The sequence below is a fragment of the Peromyscus leucopus genome, chromosome 9, assembly GCF_004664715.2.
Source record: "Peromyscus leucopus breed LL Stock chromosome 9, UCI_PerLeu_2.1, whole genome shotgun sequence".
Classification (NCBI taxonomy): Eukaryota; Metazoa; Chordata; class Mammalia; order Rodentia; family Cricetidae; genus Peromyscus; species Peromyscus leucopus.
In genome coordinates this window covers 76,894,113-76,917,459 of record NC_051070.1, presented here as the reverse complement: position 1 = coordinate 76,917,459, position 23,347 = coordinate 76,894,113, and the positions used below count along the sequence as shown (strand labels likewise).

Here is a 23,347-nt window from a genome sequence, read left to right as displayed (position 1 = left end):
CCCCACCAAGGGGACAACCTAGTGCTTCTATACACAACTAAGATTTTTCTTTTAATTTTTTGAGACAGGCTCTTACTCTGTAGACCAGGCTGGTCTCGAACTCAGAGATCTGCCTGCCTCTGCCTCCCAAGTGCTAGGATTAAAGGCGTGAGCCACCACAACTAACCAGCTTCTAGAATTTAAGATTCTTATAAAAATACTGAGAAAGATGGGAGAATCATACACCACTAGTATCAAATGTTTAATCCAGGGACTTTTTTTTTTTTTTTTTAGTACAGGCTGCAATTACAATTAACTCTGGTATTACACCCAATAAATCACAGCACCAGAAAGTTTTAGACAGTCGCTGAAGTTGACATTATCAAATCTCTTTGTGTAGGTATGTGTGGAGACGGGTTCCTCAGGACCTGTCCACTGGGCTTTTTGAGACAGGGTCTCTATTTTCTAGACCTTGCCAAGTAGGCTAGACTGTTAGTGAGCCCTGGACTCTTCCGGTCTCCGTCTTCCCAGCACTGGGATTACAAGTAGACACGGGATTCTTCGGTGGGTATCGAGGACCAAACACAGGTTCCCAGGCTCGCAGGGCAGCACTCTATCGACAGGACCAGCTCCCCAGCGCGACACTGGCAACTCCCACAGTCACTCCTTTCCAACAAAGAGCTTGTTCCCGAGTACTCAGTGGAGGAAACCTGGGGAAAACTGGAGGGACCTCTCGGTTCCCATTGTAAGTGTCGTCAAACTTCTACATTCAAAATGCTTGACTAGACTATTTTAACACCAAGCAAACAGGAAAACTTTTAATTATTCACAACAGAGAAACATGGGTATTGGTCTTGAAATATACTTATGTAGTGAAGTTTTAAAACGTGTAATGCTAGCTAAGTAGTGGTGGTACAAGTCTTTAATGCCAGCACTCAGAAAGCAAAGGTAGGCAGATCTTTGTGAGTTTGAGGCCAGCCTGGTCTACAAAGTGAGTTCCAGGACAGCCAAGGCTGTTACACAGAAAAACCCTGTTTTGAAAAACAAACAAAAAAGTACAATGCCAACATTCTCGGGAGAGTATTTTCTCTGCCCAAAGTATATGATCTATCTAAAAGCACTGGGGGCACAAGAGCAGACAATCTAGGGTCCTGGTCTTGTGCATTCCAAAGCTAGCTGCATTTGAAACCAGCCCACAGATTACATGAACTCAACCACTACCCCCCAACTACACAAGGAGTATCTGAGCAGTTTTGTATTAAATATACAGAAGCAAAATGAGCAAGCTCTAAGGAGTAAGGGAGGGCTGCGTGCGGAGTTTTCTTTGGACAGTGGCACAACACCATCCAGCTTAGGTTTTAACAAACCATGAACTACATGGCTAACCACATTTCATGACTTCATGTTTTTCTTAGTTTTAGAATCTACTCAGCCATCAATCCATTTAAGAAACTCTCATTCCCCAGAATGCATAAGCATAACCAAACCAATTTAAGTATTTAGAAAAAGCACTGTATGGTAACACTGACATCGGGGAGATACCACTGTGCATGTCCAGATGCTCGTGTCGTCCACAGTGTGTATCAAGAAAGAAAATGAACGCAGAGCAAAACCCTCGCTCTACCTGAGACTCACCGCCTTGTGGCTAATATTACTTTCCAAAGTAAACGAACAAGCGGCTGTTACACACTCCTTTCAGACACTAGCTGGAGATTTCTGAATTTCAGTCTCAGTAAAAGGCTCTAAGAAGTCCAGTCAACAAACCCAGCAACAGAAGACCTTTTTCTCTAGGAAGATTCGTTCAGAACCATCTCCTAGGTTACACTGCCAATATCAGATACTTTTTAACTGCTCTCTGGCCACAAATCAATCGGTTTGGGTAAAAGAGCGTCGAGTCGCTGGGAACCACCGTTATCAGCCCCTTCCAGCAAGGACGAACACTCATCAACAAGGCTGGGCGACGCAGCAAGTTTTCTTTCCCCTCTAAAATAGTTTTTCTTGTGCAAATTTCTGACTTGCAAGTGATTACTGAGCTGCACACCTATGGATATTAAGTGATAAATGGTTGGACATAAATACTTTTTAATATAGACCATTTGAACAGGCTGGATCAAGTTTTATAGTCACACTTAAAATGAGAGCTTACCCTGCAGGGAGAGATATATACAGAAATCACTAGTTACTCTCCAGTAATTCTATCTAGAAACTAATTTAAAAAAAAAAAAAGCAGACACAACTTTATGTCCTTTCTATGCATTAGATATATCTTCACAATATGGGGGGCAGAGGTGAGCTCCATGCCAGCTCCTAGTCTGAGGAGGTGGCACATCTTGCCAATGACCCATCTGGTGCCGGGTGAGATTGTTACTCAACACAGAAACCTGAAGGAAAGGCCAGACAGTTCGTCTCGTAAGTGAAACTTCAGTTACTAGAGCTCAAACACACGTTAAAAGTGGCTTTTCAGGCCATTTCCTGTCACTCTCCCTTTAAAAATCAACCTCCCAGGGCCTGCTGGCATGCTGCAGCACTGGTCAACAGTCACCGCTAAGTTCTAGCTCAGAGCAATCTACAGCGACCAACAGCTGCTGCTGCAGATGTGTCTAAGGGTTCTACGAGATGCACTAAAACAGGCACACCTGGGGGAAACGGCTTCGGCAGGTTAGGGATGAAACGCACCACAAGAAAGCACCATGTGAGCACTCGCCATCAACCACAGATTACCAGTCACGCTAACTGCCTCGGCTGAGGCCAGGATGGCAGAGGCGAGGCCAGCACCACTCCCAACGGATAAACCTTCAGAACAAATCAGAACAAAGAAAACGGCCGGTGGGATCTGTCTTCTGCTTTCTCCCCGGGAGAATCGACTGAAAAGGAAAACACTGAAAAGGCAAGTGAGTCTGGACCCGAGCACTGACCCTTCTGGTCACAACCATGTCTGGACGCTCAAGTCCATGAGTGACACAGTGAACCTCACTGCTCTCTGAAGAATCAGCTGGAAACTGTATCTGATTTTGGAAGAAAACCAATAAAATCTCAACTAATCCTAAAGAAGATGGGAAAGAAGAGGAAGTTTCTTAAACGTTATAAAGCCACGTCTGTCAGCATTTTAACCTCAGCCAGGTCTCGCATGGCCAATAGTCCTTGTGAACAAGAAAGGAAAATGCGGAGCAGCTGTGACATAATTGGAGAGTTTTAGAGACAAAATGACTGACGGTGCCATCCTCTAAGCACGAGTCCTCGGGGTCCAGGAGTCCTCAGGAATTCCCGCACAAACTGGAGAGGAGGGAGTCCCCAGCAGGGGCCCTACAGACTGGTTTCTTTGTAAACGGCCTGGCCCTCCCCATCCTGGTTCTTCACATACTGCCCTTCTTCCCCATCTCCACCCTATCACCTAACACCACCCCCCCACCCCACTCCACCCCCACGGCAGCGTCCTCCCCAGGCTTGGGAAGAGTTACTGCACTAGAGCACAGAACAGCACAAGAACTCCTTGGAGTAAACCGCAGCACACATCCACACACTGCCCTGATCATTAGGGAATCCCTACAAAGTCTTTGATCAACTGCTGAAGAAACTTCTAAACTACTTCCCCTCATTCTAAGAATGCTTATGGAAAGTCAGACATTCAAGACTTCCCACACCCCACTAACTTGAGAATCAGTGAGAACGATGGTGCTGTGTGTGCCTACAGCAGGTAAGACTCTTCCTAAATAGTAACGTGATGGCTGTCCCTTCAAAACTCTTCAGTCTTTAGATCCAGAAGTGCGATAAGAAAAGACACAATATAATGGCTTACTTTTTAAAATGACACATTATGTCTTTTATTATGATGGGCTGAGTGAGGATGAGAAATGGCTGTTTGTAATCTTGAAAACAAGGCACCGAACAGCATCTTCATTTCAGAGTTTTATTGTGTTGCACTGAAGGAACAGCAGGGTAGTTACACAGTTCTCCCGTTCACTTTTGAAAATCTAAAGTACTTGCAAATTCTTAATACCTTGACCACTGGATTAGAACAGTAAGCATAATATAACCAATTTCTTAGTAAATAATGTCTTACAAATAAAAACACATTTAAAATAGCTTTAAATGCATTCTTTACAGGTAATTCAGCATATGTTTATATCACTTATGCTTAAGAATTAAAGCAAGTGTATTACTCTGATGGAAATGAGGGAACTCCCTCTCTCATGCAGTATATAGGGATAATATTCAAGTCGACAGGGAAAGAAATCCCACCCTTCTTACTGTCGGGTCCATACATAATCATCTACAGTGATAACTGAGGAAACCTACCATGTTTCCCACAAGTCAGATATACATTTTCAGTTCACCAGAAGCACCTCGTATCTACAACTAATTTATATTCGAGCCCATCAAGCCCTCTAAACAAAGCTCCCAATGGACTCAGGGCAGTCAGTAATTAATGCAATCACTCGGAGGGTTATGGCTGTTCCTTAAGAGTGCAAGTTCAACCTGTCAACACCAGAGGTAATCATTTTATATTAATTTATACGTAATTCCATTTAAAGTCTTTATCCAAGTATAACATATGAAAACAGTCTTTCCACAAGCAAAAAATGTGGAACATTTAAAAAATAAGGAGTCATTTTTTTAAAGTAACTGATCAGATTCCATAGGCTACTCTTGGAAACAGGACCTTGCTGATAGAATCCCTTCATTAGTGGCGTTTTGCATGCACTTAACTGGACCGATTCTTCTGTGTTGTTCTATGAGCTCACCAAAACATAGATCATGCTGAAAGGAAAAGAGAAGCTGTTAATTTAAGCACTCCTAATCACAAAAACCAAGAGCACAACAGAGCTGAGCCTGCTTTATACAGCCTGCTCATACAAGGCATCATATATCATGGAAAAGACCACTGCCAAGTTCAGAGTGTGATTTTAAGTTGCATTTATGGACTTTTGCCTATTGTCCCCTAGTTCCTTTCCAATTTTAGCAAGCAGAACAGTGCGACTGAACACTCAATGAGGACCAGAGCTGAGAGAAACAGTCCAAACAGCACTGTCTGGAGCAGCATCACAGGAGGAGCATCTCTGGAGAGCTGGCTCAGGGCTGTAGCTGTTACTCCTCCGCAGGCATGACCTCGTCAGCCCTCCAAGCACGCTCGGGAGGCTGGTGCTGTGACTGGTCCCATTTCCCGCAAGGGAACGGTGGGGACAGTAAAAAGGCATACAACCGGGGGCGAGGAGCAGTAAATGTGTGATTCAGGCTCACAAAGTGCCAAGGGCAACCCTACATCAACAGTGACAACAGAAAGGCACTGGGAGGAGCCAGGGGGACAGGGGAAAACATAGTGCATGTAAATCTTAGGAAATAAATAAAAACGTTAGAAAAAGAAAGAGAAAGAGAAAAGAAGGGAGGAAGGAAGGGAGGGAGAGAAGAAGGGAGGGAGGGAGAGAAGGAGGGAGGGAGGGAGAAAGAGAGGAGGAAGGAAGGAAGGAAGGCAGGCAGGCAGGCACGGGGATGGTGCAGAATGCACATTCTTATCCCCAAACAAAGCTAGGAGCTGAGCACACATAGATAATTTTAAAACAAAACATGTCCTGGTGAGTATTCCCTACAACTGTGCATCTCCAATGCAACTATTTACTCATGTTTCCTCTTTCATCAAGTGTATTTTAAATGCCTACTACAGTCCAGCAATATCCAGACATCAATTAAAAAAATCTAAGAACACAATGTGGTGGTGCACGCCTTTATCCCAGCATTCGGGAGGCAGAGACAGGGGAATCTCTGAGTTTGAGACCATCCTGTCTACAGAGTGAGTTCCAGGACAGCCAGGGATACACAGAGCAATCTTATCTCAAAACAAAAAAATTAAGGTGAAAATCAGCAAGAAACTGGAAAACAGGTGGAATTTCACCATTCAGGACCCAGTCATAGCTGGAGATGGCGCAGCAGTAAAGTGAGGGTCACAACCAGAGACAGAACCCACTCACTGTACTTCATCTGGGCAACGTCTCCAGGTGCATACACGACAGCCTCTCAACACAACCTAACACTTCGCTCGCCCTTGTCTATAATGGAAACTCATAGGCCATAGAAAGAAATGTGAAGAGAAGCTTACAGATAATAAATGTAAATTAACAGATGCTTAATTATTTCAACCTACAACAGCTCAGTTTTAGTATTTTCATTATTTTATGTATGTGGGGGTTTCGCCTGCGTGTCTGTTTGTGCATCACATGTGTACAGTACCCTCAGAGGCCAGATGAAGGTGTTGAACCCCCTGAAACTTGAGTTACAGTTATGAACTAACTTTGTGTGGTTTCAAACTTACCCGTATAGGTAGTAAAAAAAGGCTAGAAGGTAAAAAGCTAGTTTGCACCATCCTTCCTTCTGACAGTAGGCCAGAATGTCTGCGTTCATGATGGTCGTCGGGTCGTAGAGTCCAGGGCCGCTCATCACTGGTCTACTCATATACCTGAAATAAACACAGTCATTACAGGTGGGGAGGGCTTTTCTTTTCCAGCACTGGCTACACGGAGTGGCGCTCCAGACACCTTTGCTTGTAGGCCCCATTCCTTACTTTTACCATCTAAATCTTAAAATTATAGACCCTAAATAACAAGAATGGACAGCTACATCTAGTCTCTTGGATTTCAGAAACCCAAGAAAAACAGGAGTGATTGTAAAAGAGAAAGTTAAGTGTTTGCTTTCTTCTTCTAAGATTTCTTTTTATTTTATGGGTATGAGTGATTTGCCTGCACGTTTGTATGTGCACCATGTGCATGTGTGTGCAGTGCCCACAGAGGCCAGAAGAGGGCGTCAGATCCTCTGGAACTAGAGTTATGACAGTTATGAGCCACCACGTAGTGATGGGAACCGAACCCAGGTCTTCTGGAAGAACAGCTGGTGTTCTTAATACTGAACCACCTCTTTAGGCTCCCAGTGTTGTGTTCCTTTTAACTTTTTATCTCAACACAATTTTATACTCCCAGAAGGAGCAGGGCCCTTTTCCCAGAGTCTCCAAGTGTTACACTGTCCACCCTTGCTCTGCATCCCTTCTCTTTCTACCTGGAACCACGAGTAGTTTTTCTGAAAAATTTCATTCAGTTATAGCCATAAAAGCACTTTACACCAACATTCCTAAACATATTTGCTAAAAGTGAGAGAGAAGAGATTCTGACATGCCCATTTAAAACAAAGCTTTCAACTTGCAGGGAGGGAGGGGGAAAAACACTATTCAGGTCAGGCATTAACTATATAAGCTTATGCAATCTGCTGTTCATGTTTTAAAAATTATAAAATAAGAAATGAAAAATTATAGTATAAAACAGACAAATGTTGTACATTTTGGTTCATATGACATTTAAAATGGGCAAAACTAATCTCAGCTGATAAAGGTTGAAGGTCTGGGAGAGACAACTTGATTCGGCTCAGAAAGTCTTCTGAGGGCCAGAAGTGCTGTATCCTCATCTATGTGAGTTCACATGTACATATGTGCATGACAATTCACTTACTGTCCACGTCAGACTTGTGTGTGCTGTGTCGAAGCTCCTCTGAGGGCTAGGGAAGCAAGTACTGTGAGCGCAGTGTCCTGAGCTGAGCCAATGCCAGCTAACTGTATGGTCATGTAGACAGACAGTATCAGAGATGACCTGTCCTGAGCTGAGCCAATGCCAGCTAACCAAATCTTCATGCAGACATACAGTATCAACGATGACTGATCAACCACAGCAAATTTCAACTTTAATTATGGAAACATTTGAAGTGTATTTAAGTATTACCTCCAAATATGATATGCCAAAAGGGGCATATTGAGACCCAGCGTGAGCCACTCTGCTGCACAAAGAAACATGACACAGAAGAAAGCGTGGATGAGGTACTCTGGAAGGACAAGCTGGAAGAAAAACAGAAGCCGTTAGCTAGCACAGGGCGGGCCTTGTCGCTGCTTATCTGGAAAGCAAGTGGGAACCAAGTTTCCACTTAAAAACCACTGTTTTCTTAGAATTGGAAATCAAAGATGCTACTGAGTACTATCTCCATATTTGACTTTTTACCAAAAGTATGATTATAAGCAAACTGGCCAAAGGCTACAAAGCTTTCACTTCAACAGTAAGACGAGAAATTTAAACCTCAAATTCTTAGAGCAGCAAGTTAAATTGCAATTACCACCCAGATTGTTCGATTACTTGTGAATCAAGTAGAATGCTTTTATTTCCATCATTCAGCAATAAAAATACAAAAAAAAAAATAATAATTTTCACATGAGCACATGCAACATGATTTAAAAAAATCTATAAAACAAACTCCTATTTGTAAGTTTATGTTAGTGTTTTTAAGCCTTTAATAAAACCAAGAATGTTACAGGTACAATATTTAGCAAGTCACATCACTTTCCCACAAGTTGTTCAATGGAAAGCCAACCAGCCAACATCTCAGCACAGCTGGGGAGAACACTGAGGCACACAATGCAAGAGACACACTTTCTGCAATGTAGGAGGGAAAAGCCGCGATTCTTAACCATCAAAGAAATGGCCAGGTTCCCGAGCTCCCATTAGCCTTTGTGTTCCCTTGTGCCTACCTATCAACAAAATGCTACATGGCAGAAGACCTGTAGAACCTCAGCCCTCAAAAAGAAAATAAGACTTCTGATAAGTAGTAATGAGGAAAAATTAATTCAAACAACATGAATTTATAAAATGACCAAGACTTAATGATATGTTTTAAATCCTTTTTTATCCTAAATGGTTCAGTCTAATCTAATGAATTATTAAATAAACTATCAAAACTATCTGAGGCCAATTCTAGCCCAAACCCCTAGGTCACAGCCACAAAGCCTAAGTTACCAACTAGTTTTCCACCAGGTAAAGACTGTGTTCGAGTCAGGTCTTCCTGTGTAAGCCATGGCTGTCATAGTAAATCACCCTGTGTACTCAAGTCCATCTTTAGTACTCCCACATTACTTTTTCCAGCTCAAAGCCAGATGGTGAACTAACTTTCTCCAGTGCTGGAACTCAAATCCAGGGCCACATACTGAGTGACACTACTCCACTGAGCTAGATACCCAGACCCAGCATCAGATTTTTAATGAACATTATTTTAAATAAAATCCTAGTAGAGCCAACTAATCTAAGTCACTAACCAGATGTTTTCTGCATATTTAAGCAATATGATAAGTAACTAATATATGCTCCACACATGCATGCATGTGCAAATATTTTATATATCTTGATTTAAGGTCAAATTACTATAAACAAGCTAATGTCCGGAGGACATCTCTGAAACTCACTAACCACACCCAGAACAGACCAAGAAAGCATGCACTACCAGCGCCCCTGGAACTGCTTTCCCAACACCAATTTAAAAGACAGGATGCTGCTTTAAACTCTGACAAGCCTACTTCAGCCTGAAGCCACTGAGACCTAACAAAGTTAATTACTGTCAACTACACTGAGACTGAGGTGAGCAGAGAGGGGCTGGCATCGCATGCCTGTCGCTCTCAGGCATCCTCAGAGAGAGTGCTAGCACTGTGCTCTACCTGCAGCCTCTGCCTGGTCCAATAAGAAGCAGCCTGCACTGTCGCGCCTCAAAAATGTCCAGAAACGTGAATTATGTACTTCTCACCAAAATCAAAGCTTTCCAATCATTCCATTACCACTAAACTCATTCTATGCTCCACCCAAAGCTCATATTAAGACTAGTATCCAGAAAACAACACCTCATGCAAACATGGCTGAAATGAATAGGGCTGAAACATGTGGAACTATATATGCTCTTGTTAAGTTTACATTTTTAATGTAATACTTGTCTTCCCCCATACTTTGGCAGAACTGTCAAAACAAATTTCAATAGGGAAAACTGTCAGATGCACTGCTGTTCAGCCAATTCTCGGCACCCTATCCAAAACGCAGCTCGGGACTAGGACAATGGCCTTGCCCTCCTGGAGCTGCGGGCATCCAAGCACGTGTCTTTTCTCAGTATGAATTTCTTTCCATTGAGAAAAGCCAGAAACCACACCTATATTCTATGATGAAAGCTGTCCCTCTTAAAGCTACAATAAATTAAGAAAACACAGTTTGAGCTTGAAAAATCAGGCTGTCTAGCTTGTAACTGTGGTCTCTGCCTTAACCTCTGACCTTAGCCTTGGTCAGCGCACCCAGACCTCATAAAGCAACTCAACCAACTGTCCTACTCCTGAGAGAAACTACTCACCTATCTGAAGGAAAAACTCCAGGGAAAAGGCTTCTGTGCAGAGCCTGACACCCAGGAAGTGGTCATTCGATTCTAGCTAGTACCCTCTTCATTTGAGTATCTGAAATAATAAACTGCCGAAGAACACAAAATACTAACAAAACAAAAGAGATTCCAGCTTCCTGACAACTGGTTTTAACAACCAAGGCAAAGATGTTCTAAGTTACTTAGAAAGTAACACCTGTTACTTTCCAACCAAAAAAGGCATCCTCTCACATTTTACTTCCTACAAGCAAAAGAGACAGTGAATTAAAACTTGGGATTGTACCTACCCGGAGCCTTACTGTAAAGGTTCTCTACGGACAAACTAGAGACCTACGCCACTCACTCAAAATTCCAGGTAAGAGCCTGGGAACGCAACTGCATTGGTCTCCTCACTGTCCTGAAGGAGCTTTGAGGGGTAGCCCTGCTTTCTACTGTTCGTCTGTGGCCTTAACACAAATAACTCTTTAGTTTCTGACCAATGAGGCCAAATCCAACCTACAGTCTAGAGAAGAATCTTCCTGCAGATGCCCAGTATGCATCTAGACTCAACCCAAAACACCACAGCGCCACATTATCAATAAATCTATGTACCAGGAGACTGTTTTAGAAATCTGAGGATGATACAACAGATTAGGAATAACCACATAGACATCTGTATACAAACTACCAGCTACAAAATTCTGGCATCTTGAGGCCACAAACAAGATTCTGTGATCCAAGCACAGAGCTGAAACAGCCACTGCATGAACCCATTTATTCTACCAGACACAGAACCAGAGATGAAACTAAATCCCACAGCTAAGCCCACACTGGAGTCCATGTGTCCAAGTCACAGCCTGAGAATAACTTCCCCACGACTAATGTCATTTATATTGGCCACCTTCCAAACACTGCACTAAATAATTTAATATAGATGTGCCTATGGCTATAAGATAAAAAATGCATACGCATTTAACAGCTTTCCCTACTTGACTGGGCCAGCAAGCAAACATTTGCATAAAATATGGAGTTTCATGAAATCATAACCCTCGACAGGCGTATGAACAAGCACACTGAGCGGAACAATACAGGTACAAACGCCCTAGCCCTCCCCACGAGATGATGTGGCATCAAAACATTCAACTTTTATAAAAAGCAGTACACACCTTTAGTGCAATTTTGACTCTTTTTATCTTTTTGACCTTGTCAACTGTCTTTGGCCGACAATGTAAAAAGCAGATTGGAAGAATGTTAGTATGGCAGCCGACAAGTTCACCAGCAGATTAATAACAACAGTTGAGTGTGACAGAAAGAATACTTTTATTCTGCCTACTTCGGAGACATTCGGAGATAGCATGCTACCGAGAACACTGGCCAACTCCCGGTTACAGCACGTTAAAAGCAAGTAAGTTTTTAAAGTCTAAAGATAAGTGTCAGGTCATAACTTACAGGATTCAGGGTATTACACTGGTCTATAGGATTCTTGTAGTCAGTCTTCAGCTCATCAAATGCTATGATCTAAAATAAAATTAGAACAGTTAGGACCACTCACTTTAATATAAAGTAACAACAAGCCTGCCCCAACCATTAGAACATCAAGGAAAAAAACAGAAGTGTAACATTTCAGCACCAATTTACACAAAACTGAGTGTAGGAAAAAGCACAGGAATTAAAGACCTGAAAACATGTCACTATGACGACAATGATCTGAGCCCACTGTGACCTTAAATTTCAGTTCCCCCGACGACGACGCTTCCAGTCAGGTTGTTTTCTCTATGCAATGAGCTTTCCCTACCTATACGGCTACTTACGCAAAGTCTCCCTCAGGGGTCCTGAAGACCCCTCCTCCCGTAGCTGTGCCCCGACTTATCTGGGGAGGAGTTCCTGCATCCTTGTCAGCCCCTCTCCTTCTGTAACCCTGCCAGGACTGCGTCTCTCACGCTGGACTCCTGTGTTTGCATGCAGGTGCGTCTGCCCCAGTGGACCGTGTGGGCCTCAGGGAGAAAGACCATTTTTAATTATCTGTGCAACCCTCTCCCTCGGCACAGTGCGCTGGGACTCCAGGATGGACTCAAGCAATTCAATTTATTCCCAATCACACACACTGCTAAGGTTATTTTTGCCCACGCTTCTAAAAGAACGCAGCTTTAAACCTAAGTGTCTTAATATTCTTATGCAAAGAATCAAAGCTGGGGATACGTACGTACGTACCACTTTGTGGCATTAACTCGGGTGTCGGCCGGAGCTGTTTTGTTGGTACCACGGGTCCTAGCTGCCTCTCTGGTCTTTAGCTGTGCACAGGACCATTCGCTATCACCCGTGATCAATGGCTACATATTTCTAGCTTCCACTGTGCTCACTTTTCAGTTAGAGGTCTTAGTTTCAAAAGCGCACAGGTTTTTCTTAATCTCTAGACATGTATAAAACACCCTAACCTTCCGTAATCAAAACCCTAACTAAACAGGAACAGGAGGGAAAAAAAAAAATCACTGAAATATTAAAATGTAATATCCAAGGAAGCCAGAAGTTTGAGAGAAGGAGGGGCATGGGAGGAGCTGGAGGAAAAAAAAAAAAGAAATGGAGGGAAATGATATAATTCCATTTTCATTTTAAAATGTGAAAAAAATAATTACTTAAAAAACTAAAATTAAGAAAATAGATGACTGTTGGGTGGAGACCTCCTGCTCAAGCAGAGGCTACACGGGCCTCCAGAACTCCAGCATCTGGGGCCAGCTGGGGACCTGCAGGAAAACCCCGGAGATTTTATCAACAGCAGAAATGGGGCCTCAAACCAGGTGTGGAGTCAGCAAGAGAATCTACATGTCACCTTTTCACTAGCCTGGAAATGAATCTTACAGAAGTTTACAGCTCACACAGAGTGGAGAAGAGAAGCAGAGAATGATACTAAGCCACAATAAAACTCCTGGTTTTCATGTAACTTTCAAAGAACACCCTTCTAAAGTCCTAGGATTACAAAAGTAAAATCATCTCAAGTTCAAAAAAAAATTTTTTTTTAAATGTAATATTCAGGGCAGCAACATTGTGTGCATTACTATGGCCCCGAGTCTAAAGTATTAATTAATGTGCAACACATTACTGAATGGAAGGGAGCCATAAAAAGTAGGGGAAAAAAACCTACTAGACTAAAAATTTTAAATGTAGAGAACTCAACAAAAGGGATTTCCTTTGTCAATGATTTCTAACACAATAAATGTTAAAAGAATAAATGTGCAGTTTGAAGGAAATAAGCTTGATCAGTTATAAATATTAACAGTCAGCTACATCACATTATCTGGGGATACATTCCCAATCTACTTTAGTAACAGAAATTTAAGACAAGGACTACAACCGCAATAATAGGATTACTTGCATTTACCAAGACTCAAGGTAATAGCAAATTAATGTAAACCATTTCTGGAGGCAGGACTTCATGTAATTCAGCATCCAATGCAGCCAAGAAGGAACTGGGGGCTTCTGGTCATGCTGCTACCACCTCCCAGCGCTGGGATCACAGGTACACGGCACCCTGCCCAGGTCATGTGGGATGTATGCAGAACTGAGATGTGCAGGGTTCGATGTATATTAGGCAAGGACTCGGTCAACTGAGCTACTGAGTTTTGACATCCCTGTCATCCCTGTCAAAACTAACTTTTTTTTTTGATCAGACAGTTTCTTTCAGTTGTTTTCTAGGGATCTTTTGGTAAATTGCTGAATGGGTCTCTAACAGAGTAACGTACACCAGACATAAACTTGAAATTATTTCCAAAAAAGTACAGTAATTAACCTGCACTAAGGAATCCCTGAGCCTAAAAGTTAGCTCTCTGCTGATTTGTGGCACAATTTTTTTTATTAAGTCTGTAACAGTACTTAAAATTATCCACTTCACTTAAGACACCATCCTCTCTAATGAAATTACCCATTTTTTAAAAGTGCAGTTCAGGCGTTTCTTAAACTAAAGCATAGAATGTGGAAAATGTGGGGGAAATGCCCAGCACAACTCTCTTCTATGAATCGACACCATCCCAGAGGACATTTGTTTTTTTTGTTTTTTAAAAAGCAAATGACTTAAAGCCACATCTACAGATGGGAAGGAGCCAGACTTAGCTTCATCGGAAGCCATGGAAGCCACGGTGGGGTCAGCTCACATTCCTAAGTTATCCTACTGTTCTTCCACCAAAGGGCAGAAGATGCTCCAACAGTTTTTGGTTCCTTTAAGGAGAGTTTTGAAGTAGTAGTTATCTCTGACTCGGTAAACAGCCTACACCAGCATTCCCTACTCCACAAGCACACAGGCTCTAAACAGGCTTAGCAAAAGGAAAGGGACCTGCGGTTTCCCTCGACTTCTAAGACTTCTGTAACATGTTACTGCTGGCCATTTAGTCATGCACACGATGGTGATGAAACCTGACTTAAAATTTACATGAGGCTGAACCCGCTCCTTCACTCAACCATTATTCCAGAAGGTATTGGAAGGGTAGAAACAAATGAGATCAACTTTTGAGGATTGCTGATCTCTAGAGAGCTCTCAGTACTAAGGTAGAGAAACTCATAATTTTCTATCTCAAAGAGAACTGTCACCAGGGCCGGGCACGGTAAGAACGTACGTCCACCCTACAACGATACGAGGAGGTGAAGGTTTCAGAAGATTTTTCAAAATAAAATTAAAACACCCTCTACTAAATCAAGCAGCCCTGACCACAGAGGTGGCTTGGAAGGCTGTCTCCTGAAAAGCTCCCGCGATCCAAGTATGACTTAAGGGGAAAACTCGGAGATGTGGCCAACTTAGTAAATCAATCCAGGCTGCGTCAAAGTTCACCAGAAACCAGTATCCGAACCACGGCGTTCTACCAGGAAAGCGCCCACCAAGTCGTGCTGCAAAGCAGAGTTGGAAATGCAGCTCAAGTAGCTCCTAAATGTCTGATTTTGGCCGTGCTCCGAGGAAGCCTTAAAAGGCAAACTGTAATTGGAGGATAAAAATTCGGAAAACTTCACGCCGACGAGTGGCCGCTCGGTGCGCACTGGGCATCCTCCCCGATGGAGGACGCGGGCAGCCCGGCGCACACACGGCGCCGCCCGTCCGCCCCGCCCAGCCCTGCTGGCGGATAGCGGAGAGCGGCCTGGGCCCCGCACGCGGCGGCGCGGACACCGGGATCCCCGCACGCCCGGCCCTCCGGACGGACCCCTGGCCCGGGAGCGCGCAGCCCCGCGTCCACGGCCCCTGCAGCCCGGCCACGTCCTGGCGCGCGCCGGCCGCCAGGGCCCCCCCGCTCAGCCGCGGGCCCGGAGTGCAAGAGGCTGCGCCGCCGCTCGCCCTCCTTCCCCCGCCTGCCCCGGCTACTCACGTGCCAGATGGCGAAGAAGATGAGCGCGGCGGTGAGCAGCAGCGCCAGCATATAGCAGAAGGCCGCGAACGTGAACGCCATGGCCGGGGAGGAGCTGCCGGGCGCGCCGGGGCCAGCGGAGAAAGGCGGCGCACGGCCCTCTGGGTAAAACCATTCACTTCCCCGGGCCTCAGCCTCCACCGCCACCGCGGCCACCTCCCGGCGCGCCTGCGCACAGGGTCTCCCGCGGGAGCGCCCCCTGATGGCCGGAGTCTGCGTAGCACGTCGGTTGTCAGCACAGTTGATCTGGTTTATTTGAATCGTCGTTGTTGAATGAATGCCTAGTTTGTTCCACAGACTGTTCCTCTGCTTGAGATGCAAACATAAAACTTAAGAGGGCCTGTATCGAAAGGATTTAATCTCCTGCCACAAACGAGAGACTCAATAATAGTGTTATAACCTGTAAACAGGTACCCGGTGCGTGCTATGAAAGGTCGAAGAAGGGTATCCATACCCTCCTCTGAGCACCCATCCCTCCTCGGAGCTAATCTGAGGCTTACATGACGATAAATCCAGGCACAGAGAAGGGAGCACTGGTAATACGGGGAAATAGATGGGAAAAGAAAAGAAAAGCTTGTGTCTTGGGTGCAACTAGCAATGGATTTGTTAGTGGAACTTACGTGAAATAGCACTGAGAGGTCAATTCATAGATAGCACACTGTGTTCAGTTCAGGAGCTCAGGTTTACACCCACACACACACACACACACACACCAGGTGTTTTGTGTTTTGTTTTTTGTTTTGTTTTGTTTTGTTTTAACTTTTTTGCCTATCATAGGATTTCAAAGATTTTGTTTTTCTCATTACAACCCTGTGACATCATAAAGACCACAAATTAGAAAGCCAGTAGTGGAGAAAAAGAAACAAAACCAAAATAAAATTTCCACAGAACAGCACTTGTTTCACTGTTTAATGGTGGCTGCAACCCACAAAAGCGATTCACCACCTACTAGCTGCTGCTGCTGGAAGTGAACATTATTCAAGGCTTTTAAGCAAGAAAGACGTGCTATATTTGCATTGAAATTTGCTGACACTAGCAAATTGTATAGAATGGTTTAGAAGGTATATCCAGTCTGCCTGAGAGACTTTCTGCAGTGGCAGACATTTGCTCTACTGGAATCCATCCAGTACAACAGTCACTGGCTACTTGTGGATACAAAATGGCTAAGGTGGGTAAGGAATTGAACTTTTGCATCACTTTAATCAATTAAAATTTATTTTAAAGTTACATTTATTTATTTATTGTGTGAGTGCACACCCACTGGTCTGTGGTGAGTGGAGGAAGCCCTGGGTGAATGTGTGCTATTGATATGAACCCCAAAGCCTCAGATACACAGGAAAACGGCAAATCCCCCTTTATCCCCAGGCTCAGGGGAATGGCAAAACCTTTCTGTGGTCTGTGTGTGGATGTGCTTCTACTGAGATTTACTAAACCTGCCTTCTTGTTCAGCTGTATGCACTAATCCCTTCTCCCTGTTCACTACGTAGTAAACACACTAAGCTTCAAGGATGCTGTGCTTTCTCCATCCAAGAGCCCAGTCCTCCTGACCCTAACTGTTCCTCTGTGTGTATCTGGCTTTTAGTCATTCACTCAACACCCCAATCAGGTCCATTCCTGGAGACCATGCAACAACAAGGCATAGGTCAGGAATCAGTTCTACCATGCGGCTTCCATGGACAGAACTCGGGTGGTCAGGCTTAGCCAATGCCTTTACCCACTCACCAACTCACCAGCCCTCAGCTGAACTTCAAATAGCTACAAGTAGCTAAGGTACTGGACAGTGAAGGTCTGTATGGCATGTGAAAATTATACTTTTCCAATAGAGGCCCACTCCAGTTCTGGGGAATCTGATGCCCTCTTCTGGCCTCCACAGGCACTGCACACACATAGTACATGGAGGCAAAACACCCATACACATAAAAACAAACCTTTAGAAGTAGTTCTTCAGCCACTCTAGTCATATCACTAGCACTCAGTGTCCTTATGTGACTCGTAAGGATGTTACTGTGCATACTGGATACGTCTACCGTCACACACACAAAAAAAATTATAGTGGATAAACTGTAGAATATCTCGCAGCTGTTAACTGCTGGAGAAAACACCCACTTTAATGAGGGCAAAGAGCTAATTAAATCAACCAACCATACAAGTCAGTAGGTAAGGGAACTAATCAGTCTACCTGACGTTTTGGAGGGCCATTACAAACAGTGAACAATCTGTGCCCCGCGTCCAAACAGCTCTTAGTATTACCCGGGATTTACATTAACTCTCAAAACACAGGAGTGTTTGTAGTACACATTAAGTTCCTGCATCTAGTGTGTATAGAGATGGAGCTGAATGCTTATGGATCTATGCATTTTCTTTCAATCTGTCTTTCCGGTCTCTCTTCCTCCCTGGCTCAAATTTTCTTTCCATTAGTTTGCCTCCAAATCCCCTATTGATCAGGCCCTCGAACTCATATAACTAGACACTGCCAGTCAGGCATTGATAACCTAGAAGATAAATCCTACAAAGCATCTAGTCTCAGAAAAAGACCGGGAGCAGTTCAGATGCACACCTGAGATACGTCTGTGCCCCAGACTAGGTAATGGTGGTGTTATAGGAGGAAGGGGAGGCACTGTGGGAGCCTGTTCTCGAGTTCCTCGTGGCTTTACCCAGCAGGTCCGAATAGAGGATGATCAGGACCACGGGCCTGAGTGCAGGTGTCTGAGAAGCTCTGCACTTGGCTGTGCTGGGGGAGGAGGTCTTTTGCTCCACCCCTTGGCGTCTCTATAAAAACCCTGGGCCAGAGACAGTCGGGGCCCGTTGGAATAGGTTCCAGGCCCTCTCAAGGCTATCTTTTATTTTCTATCTGTTTATATCCGCGATATTCTCCGCAATAAATCCTTCTATCTAATATTTCCTGCTGATTGCACTCAAGAAAACTCTGGGAAGCTGTGGGGGTGGTGGGTAAACACCCCACAAGGCACTAAGCCATCTTAAAGGGCTGTACAAGATCTCAGCAGGAACCAGCACCATCTTGCCAAAATCTAGGGAGTCTCTTAGAAGCCCAACTTGGTTTTTCTTTCATTTGTTTTTCCCTTATCACCTGTTCATGGTGGATGCTTCCAATTGACAACAGGATACACTTCGCCCATTGTTCTTCCAGGTGGGAGACCAGCTTAGCCTTCTGGTCAGCACCAAGTCCAGTCCACACCAAGGAGACAATCCTTCTTTGGCTCAGGAGGCTCTGAAGTCCCTCAGCCACTGCCGGGAGAGACAGGATTGGGTGGTAGAGAAAAGGGCAAGTCTTGAACTGATCTGAATCTACCTTCCTTCAACTCCAGGACTCCCATAAAGGTAGAGCAATGGAGGTGGGCATGTCATCTCAAGTTACATAGTGCTTTGGGAGGTGTCTCAGTTAGGGTTTCCATTGCTGTGAAGAGACGCCATTACCACAGCAACTCTTAGAAAGGAAAACATTTAATTGGATCTGGCTTATAGTTTCAGGTTTGGTCCATTATCATCATGGCGGAAAGCATGGCAGTGTGCAGGCAGATTGGGTGCTGGAGAAGGAGCTGAGACGTCTACATCTGGATCAGCAGGCAGCAGGTAGTGAACTGGCTTGAGTTTCTGAGACCTCAAAGCCCACCCCCTTAGTCATGCACCACCTCCAACAAAGCCACACCTACTCCAAGGCCACACCTCCTAATAGTGCTACTCCCTATGAGTCTATGGCGTTCATTTTCTTTCAAACCACCACAGGAGGATAGAGAACCGCTCCTTGAGTAAGGATTCACCAAGCACAAAGAATATTGTAGGACAACAGTTCCCAATCTGCCATAAGAGGTTTGTGCATTTGGAGAAATAGTAATCTTATCTGAAAATTACAAGTGGCTGTGGGTAACACAGGAATCTACACATGTGCCCAAGACATAAACCTTGGAGAGAATAGCTATGAAATTGGGGGAAACAAGAAGGGTAACAGGAAGTATGGGTTGCCCCTAAGCTAATGTCATGGTTTAGACATTAGGTGTCCCCTGAAAAGATTTCTGTGTTAAAGGTTTGATTCCTGACCTAGCAATGTTCAGAGGTGGGATGTTGCAGAATATTATTTTAAGATGTATTATATTTGTTTATGCTATGAAATGTTTGTTTTAATGATGCAAAGATGAGTCGCATTCTTTTATGCTGCATTTGTTTAATTCTGTGAAGCTGTGTTACTGTGCCTATCTAAAACATCTGATTGGTCTAATAAAGAGCTGAATGGCCAATAGCGAGGCAAGAGAAAGGATAGGCAGGGCTGGCAGGCAGAGAGAACAAATAGGAGAAATCTGGGAGAAGGAGAAGAAAGAATGAGAAAAGGAGGAGAGGGTGATACTAGGAGCCAGCCACCCAGCCATATAGCCAGCTATGGAGTTAAGAGTGAAAGTAAGATATACAGAAGTAAGAAAAGGAAAAAGCCCAGAGGCAAAGGGTCGACGGGATAAGTTAATTTAAGAAAGGCTGGCTAGAAATAAGCCAAGCTAAGGTTAATCATTCATAAGAAAGAATAAGCCTCCCTGTGTGATTTATTTGGGAGCTGGGTGGCAGGCCCCCCAAAGGGCCAAAAGAGTAAGAAAACAACAATTACATTTTGGTGTACCAATGTGAGGCCTGAATATCCATCTAGAGCCTGAGGAAGCTGGGGGGTGGGGGGGAGAAGACACAGCTTCTTTAAGAAGCTCTGCCGACAGCAGAATGCTTAAACAGCCCCTTTCACACTAAATAGAAACAAACACCTAAATAAAAATGCCCGCTGCAGTGCAAACACCAGCATTCTAAAGATCTAGGAAAGCTGAATGCAGTTCTTGCTCACCGACCTCCGACCAGGCCATGAGCTTTAGGCTTGGCTCACACGACCTGAGAAGTGGGCCAAGACAGCTGAGAACCGTGAGGAGGACTCAGGTGTAGCTTAGCAGTTTAAAGTTTGCTCACACCGTCAAAAAAAAAACTCTAAACAGGTTCCAGTGTGTTTTACAATGTATGTAGGCATAAGAAAGAGAGAAAATGGGCATAGACAGTCACAGAAAAAAAAATAGTTTAAAAATAATAAAGTTTTTAAAGAGAGAAATAAAATTATAAAAAAGAATAAGCCACATAGATATAGGAAATACACAGGAGTCTGGATCCTATATATTATTGTGTTGATTTTGAATTCTTTGAATGTTGGTGAGTAAAAGACAGCTTCTAGGAGACATGGGATTGTGAACAGGACTGCAAAATTGAAGTAACTTAGATACTTTAGAGCTATCTTAACTTTAAAATAGAAGTTAAACAAAAAAATGCATTTGTCAAATGGAAGTCAAAAATGCTTTGGGGAAGAGGTTTTGCTTTTGTTTCCACAGGAAACAAGAGGCTGTGGGTTTGTTCCAGGTTAATATGGATCAGGTTTGATCAAGGGCGACCTCCTGAATCTTGACAGGTGATATCTATCTGCAGTGAAATATTCCTTTACACTGTATGAATATATATCACTGCAGAGGGAGAAGGAGAGGAATGCATCATGCTAATAAAGGTACCATCACATGGCAGAGTATAAATAAGGAATATGGGTTAATTTAAAATGTAAGAGCTAGCTGGCTATTGGCAGAGCATTTATACTTAATCTTAAGCCTCTGTGTTGGTTATTTGGGAACTGGTGAATGAAAACTTTCACCTACAGTAGGACTTTGGGGAAATGATACATCAATGGATTCCTTGATGGATTCATAGTGAGATGACATTGTTGGGAGGTAGTAGTAAGCAGGAAGTGGTACTTGATTAGATGTAGATCACAAGTGGTATATAGTGGTTTGAACGAGAATGGCTCCCATAACTCATATATTTGAATGATTGGTCCCTAGAATGAAACTGTTTGGGAAGGATTAGAAGGCATGGCCTTGTAGAAGGAGGTGTGCCACTGAGGGTGGGTTTTGAAGTTTCAAAAGCCCAAGCCAAGCCCAGGCCAAGCCCAGTCTCTCTTTGCCTGCTTGCAGATCAGATGTGAGCTCTCAGCTACATTCCAGTGCCATGCCTGCCTGCCGCCACACTCCACTCCAAGCCATGATGATAACCAACTAACCCTCTGAAACTGTAAGTAAGCCCCCAACTAAATGGTTTCTTTTATAAGCTGCCTTGTTCATGATATCCCCTCACAGCAAGAGAACAATGGCTAGGACAGGATGCGTCTTGGAAAGATAACCATGCCCCTAGCCTATTCCTCTCTGCTGCCAGAGGTGAACAAGTCTAGTCTACATCCCTGTCCTGTCATGATGTTCTTCTAGAAACAATGGCACTAGCACAGCAAAATGCAGACTGTAACTTCTCAAATTAGGAGCCCAGATAAGTCTCCCCTCCTTAAAGTTGCTGGGCTCAGGTGTTTGTCACAGATTGTCACAGCATCATAAGTGTAACAAATATCCCCACTTCTTTCTCACTGGCAGACCTCAGAGTTTGCTCAAGGGTTTATGGCCCTTTTGCTGTTGCTCAGAGGAGGAACCTTTCCCAGCCCAAAGTCTTGGAAAAAGATAGCTTTCATTTCTTGAGAGTGATGAATGACTTTCATTTGCACTCTGTGGTGGTTTGAATGAGGATGTTACATATTTGGAATGCTTGGTCTTCCATTGGTAGGACTGTTTAGAAGGGATTATTAGGAGGTGTGGCCTTCTTGGAGGAGGTGTGTCACTTGGGGTGGGCTTTGAGGTTTCAACAGTCAAGCCACTCCCAGGTAGCTCCCTCTGCCTCCCACTTGCTGATAGGGATGTAAGCATTCAGCAACTGCTCTGGTGCCATTGCCTGCCTGCTGCTGCTCTGCTGCCTGCCATGAGGGCCATGGCCTCACCCACTGAGCAAGAGCTCACAACTGGTTGTTCATGCCATTTTTTATTTTATTTTATTTACTGTCAGCTTGACATAAGTTAGAGTTACCTGGGAAGAGGAACCTCAGTTGAGAATATATAGAACATATCCACATCACACTGACCTGTAGGCAATCCTGGGGGGCGGGGGGGGCACTTTCATGATTGATGATGGATGTGAAAGGGCCACACCTGAACACACGGTCAGTCCCAGGATGTATTAACAAGGCAAACTGAGCAAGGGAGTTGAGGTAAACCAGTAAACAGTGTTCCTCCATGGTCTCTACTTCAGTTCCTGCCTCCGGGCTCCTGTCCTGCTTGAGTTCCTGTCCTGACTTCCCTTAGTGATGGACTGTGATTAAACCATGTAAACCAAATAAACCTTTTATTCTCAGCTTGCTTTTGGTTTTATCACAATAGAAACCCAATACATTTTTGTTCATATATATCTTAGTTAGGGTTTCTATTACTACAACAAAACAGCATGGCCAGAAAGCAAGTTGAGGAGGAAAGGGTTTACTTGGCTTACACTTCCACATTGCTGTTCCTCTCTTTTTTTTTTTAACTATAATAAATAATTTAATTCCACAAACGGCAAAGCAGAAATGTTAAAATTTTTTGGAAAATGCCCCCTCCCCCATTGTCTTAACAAAAATATTGGCTGTTGATAAACATCCATTTCAAAAATATTTTAGGCACTTGGTGGAAAAGACATGGGGGGATGCTGTTCCTCTCTGAAGGAACTCAAGGACAGGAACTCAAACAGGGCAGGAACCTGGAGGCAGGAGCTGATGCAGAAACCATGGAGGGATGCTGCTTACCAGCTTGTTCCCCATGGCTTGCTCAGCCTTCTTTCTTATAAAACCCAGGATCACCAGCCCAGAGATGGCACCACGCACAGTGGGCTGGGCCCTCCCCAATTGATCATTAATTGAGAAAAATGCC

General features: G+C 43.9%; 1 protein-coding gene across 2 annotated transcripts; it reads right to left on the bottom strand.

The window, feature by feature from the left end:
* Positions 1–3,872: 3,872 nt before the first annotated feature.
* Positions 3,873–15,705, bottom strand: Cnih1 (cornichon family AMPA receptor auxiliary protein 1). 2 transcript variants are annotated; one of them, XM_028873591.2, is made up of 6 exons: positions 15,507–15,705; positions 11,614–11,682; positions 11,331–11,378; positions 7,734–7,846; positions 6,284–6,427; positions 3,873–4,737 (listed from the first exon to the last, which is right to left on the bottom strand). In XM_028873591.2, the coding sequence occupies exons 1-6, from the start codon at positions 15,585–15,587 to the stop codon at positions 4,710–4,712; spliced, it is 483 nt and encodes a 160-aa protein (XP_028729424.1). In that variant the 5' UTR covers positions 15,588–15,705; the 3' UTR covers positions 3,873–4,709. The 2 variants fall into 2 exon arrangements, with proteins under 2 accessions (XP_028729424.1, XP_028729425.1); XM_028873592.2 differs by lacking the exon at positions 11,331–11,378 and having other exon boundaries at positions 15,507–15,699.
* Positions 15,706–23,347: the final 7,642 nt, after the last annotated feature.

What these genes read in the sequence shown, in the direction of transcription:
- Cnih1 (XM_028873591.2), bottom strand. Translation starts at nt 15,587, where the DNA reads ATGGCGTTCACGTTCGCGGCCTTCTGCTATATGCTGGCGCTGCTGCTC. An exon ending in TCTTCTTCGCCATCTGGCAC is followed by an intron (nt 11,683 to 15,506) that starts GTGAGTAGCCGG and finishes ATTTTATTTTAG; the next exon opens with ATCATAGCATTTGATGAGCT. An exon ending in TTTTTTTACTACCTATACGG is followed by an intron (nt 4,738 to 6,283) that starts GTAAGTTTGAAA and finishes TTTTCCTTTCAG; the next exon opens with CATGATCTATGTTTTGGTGA.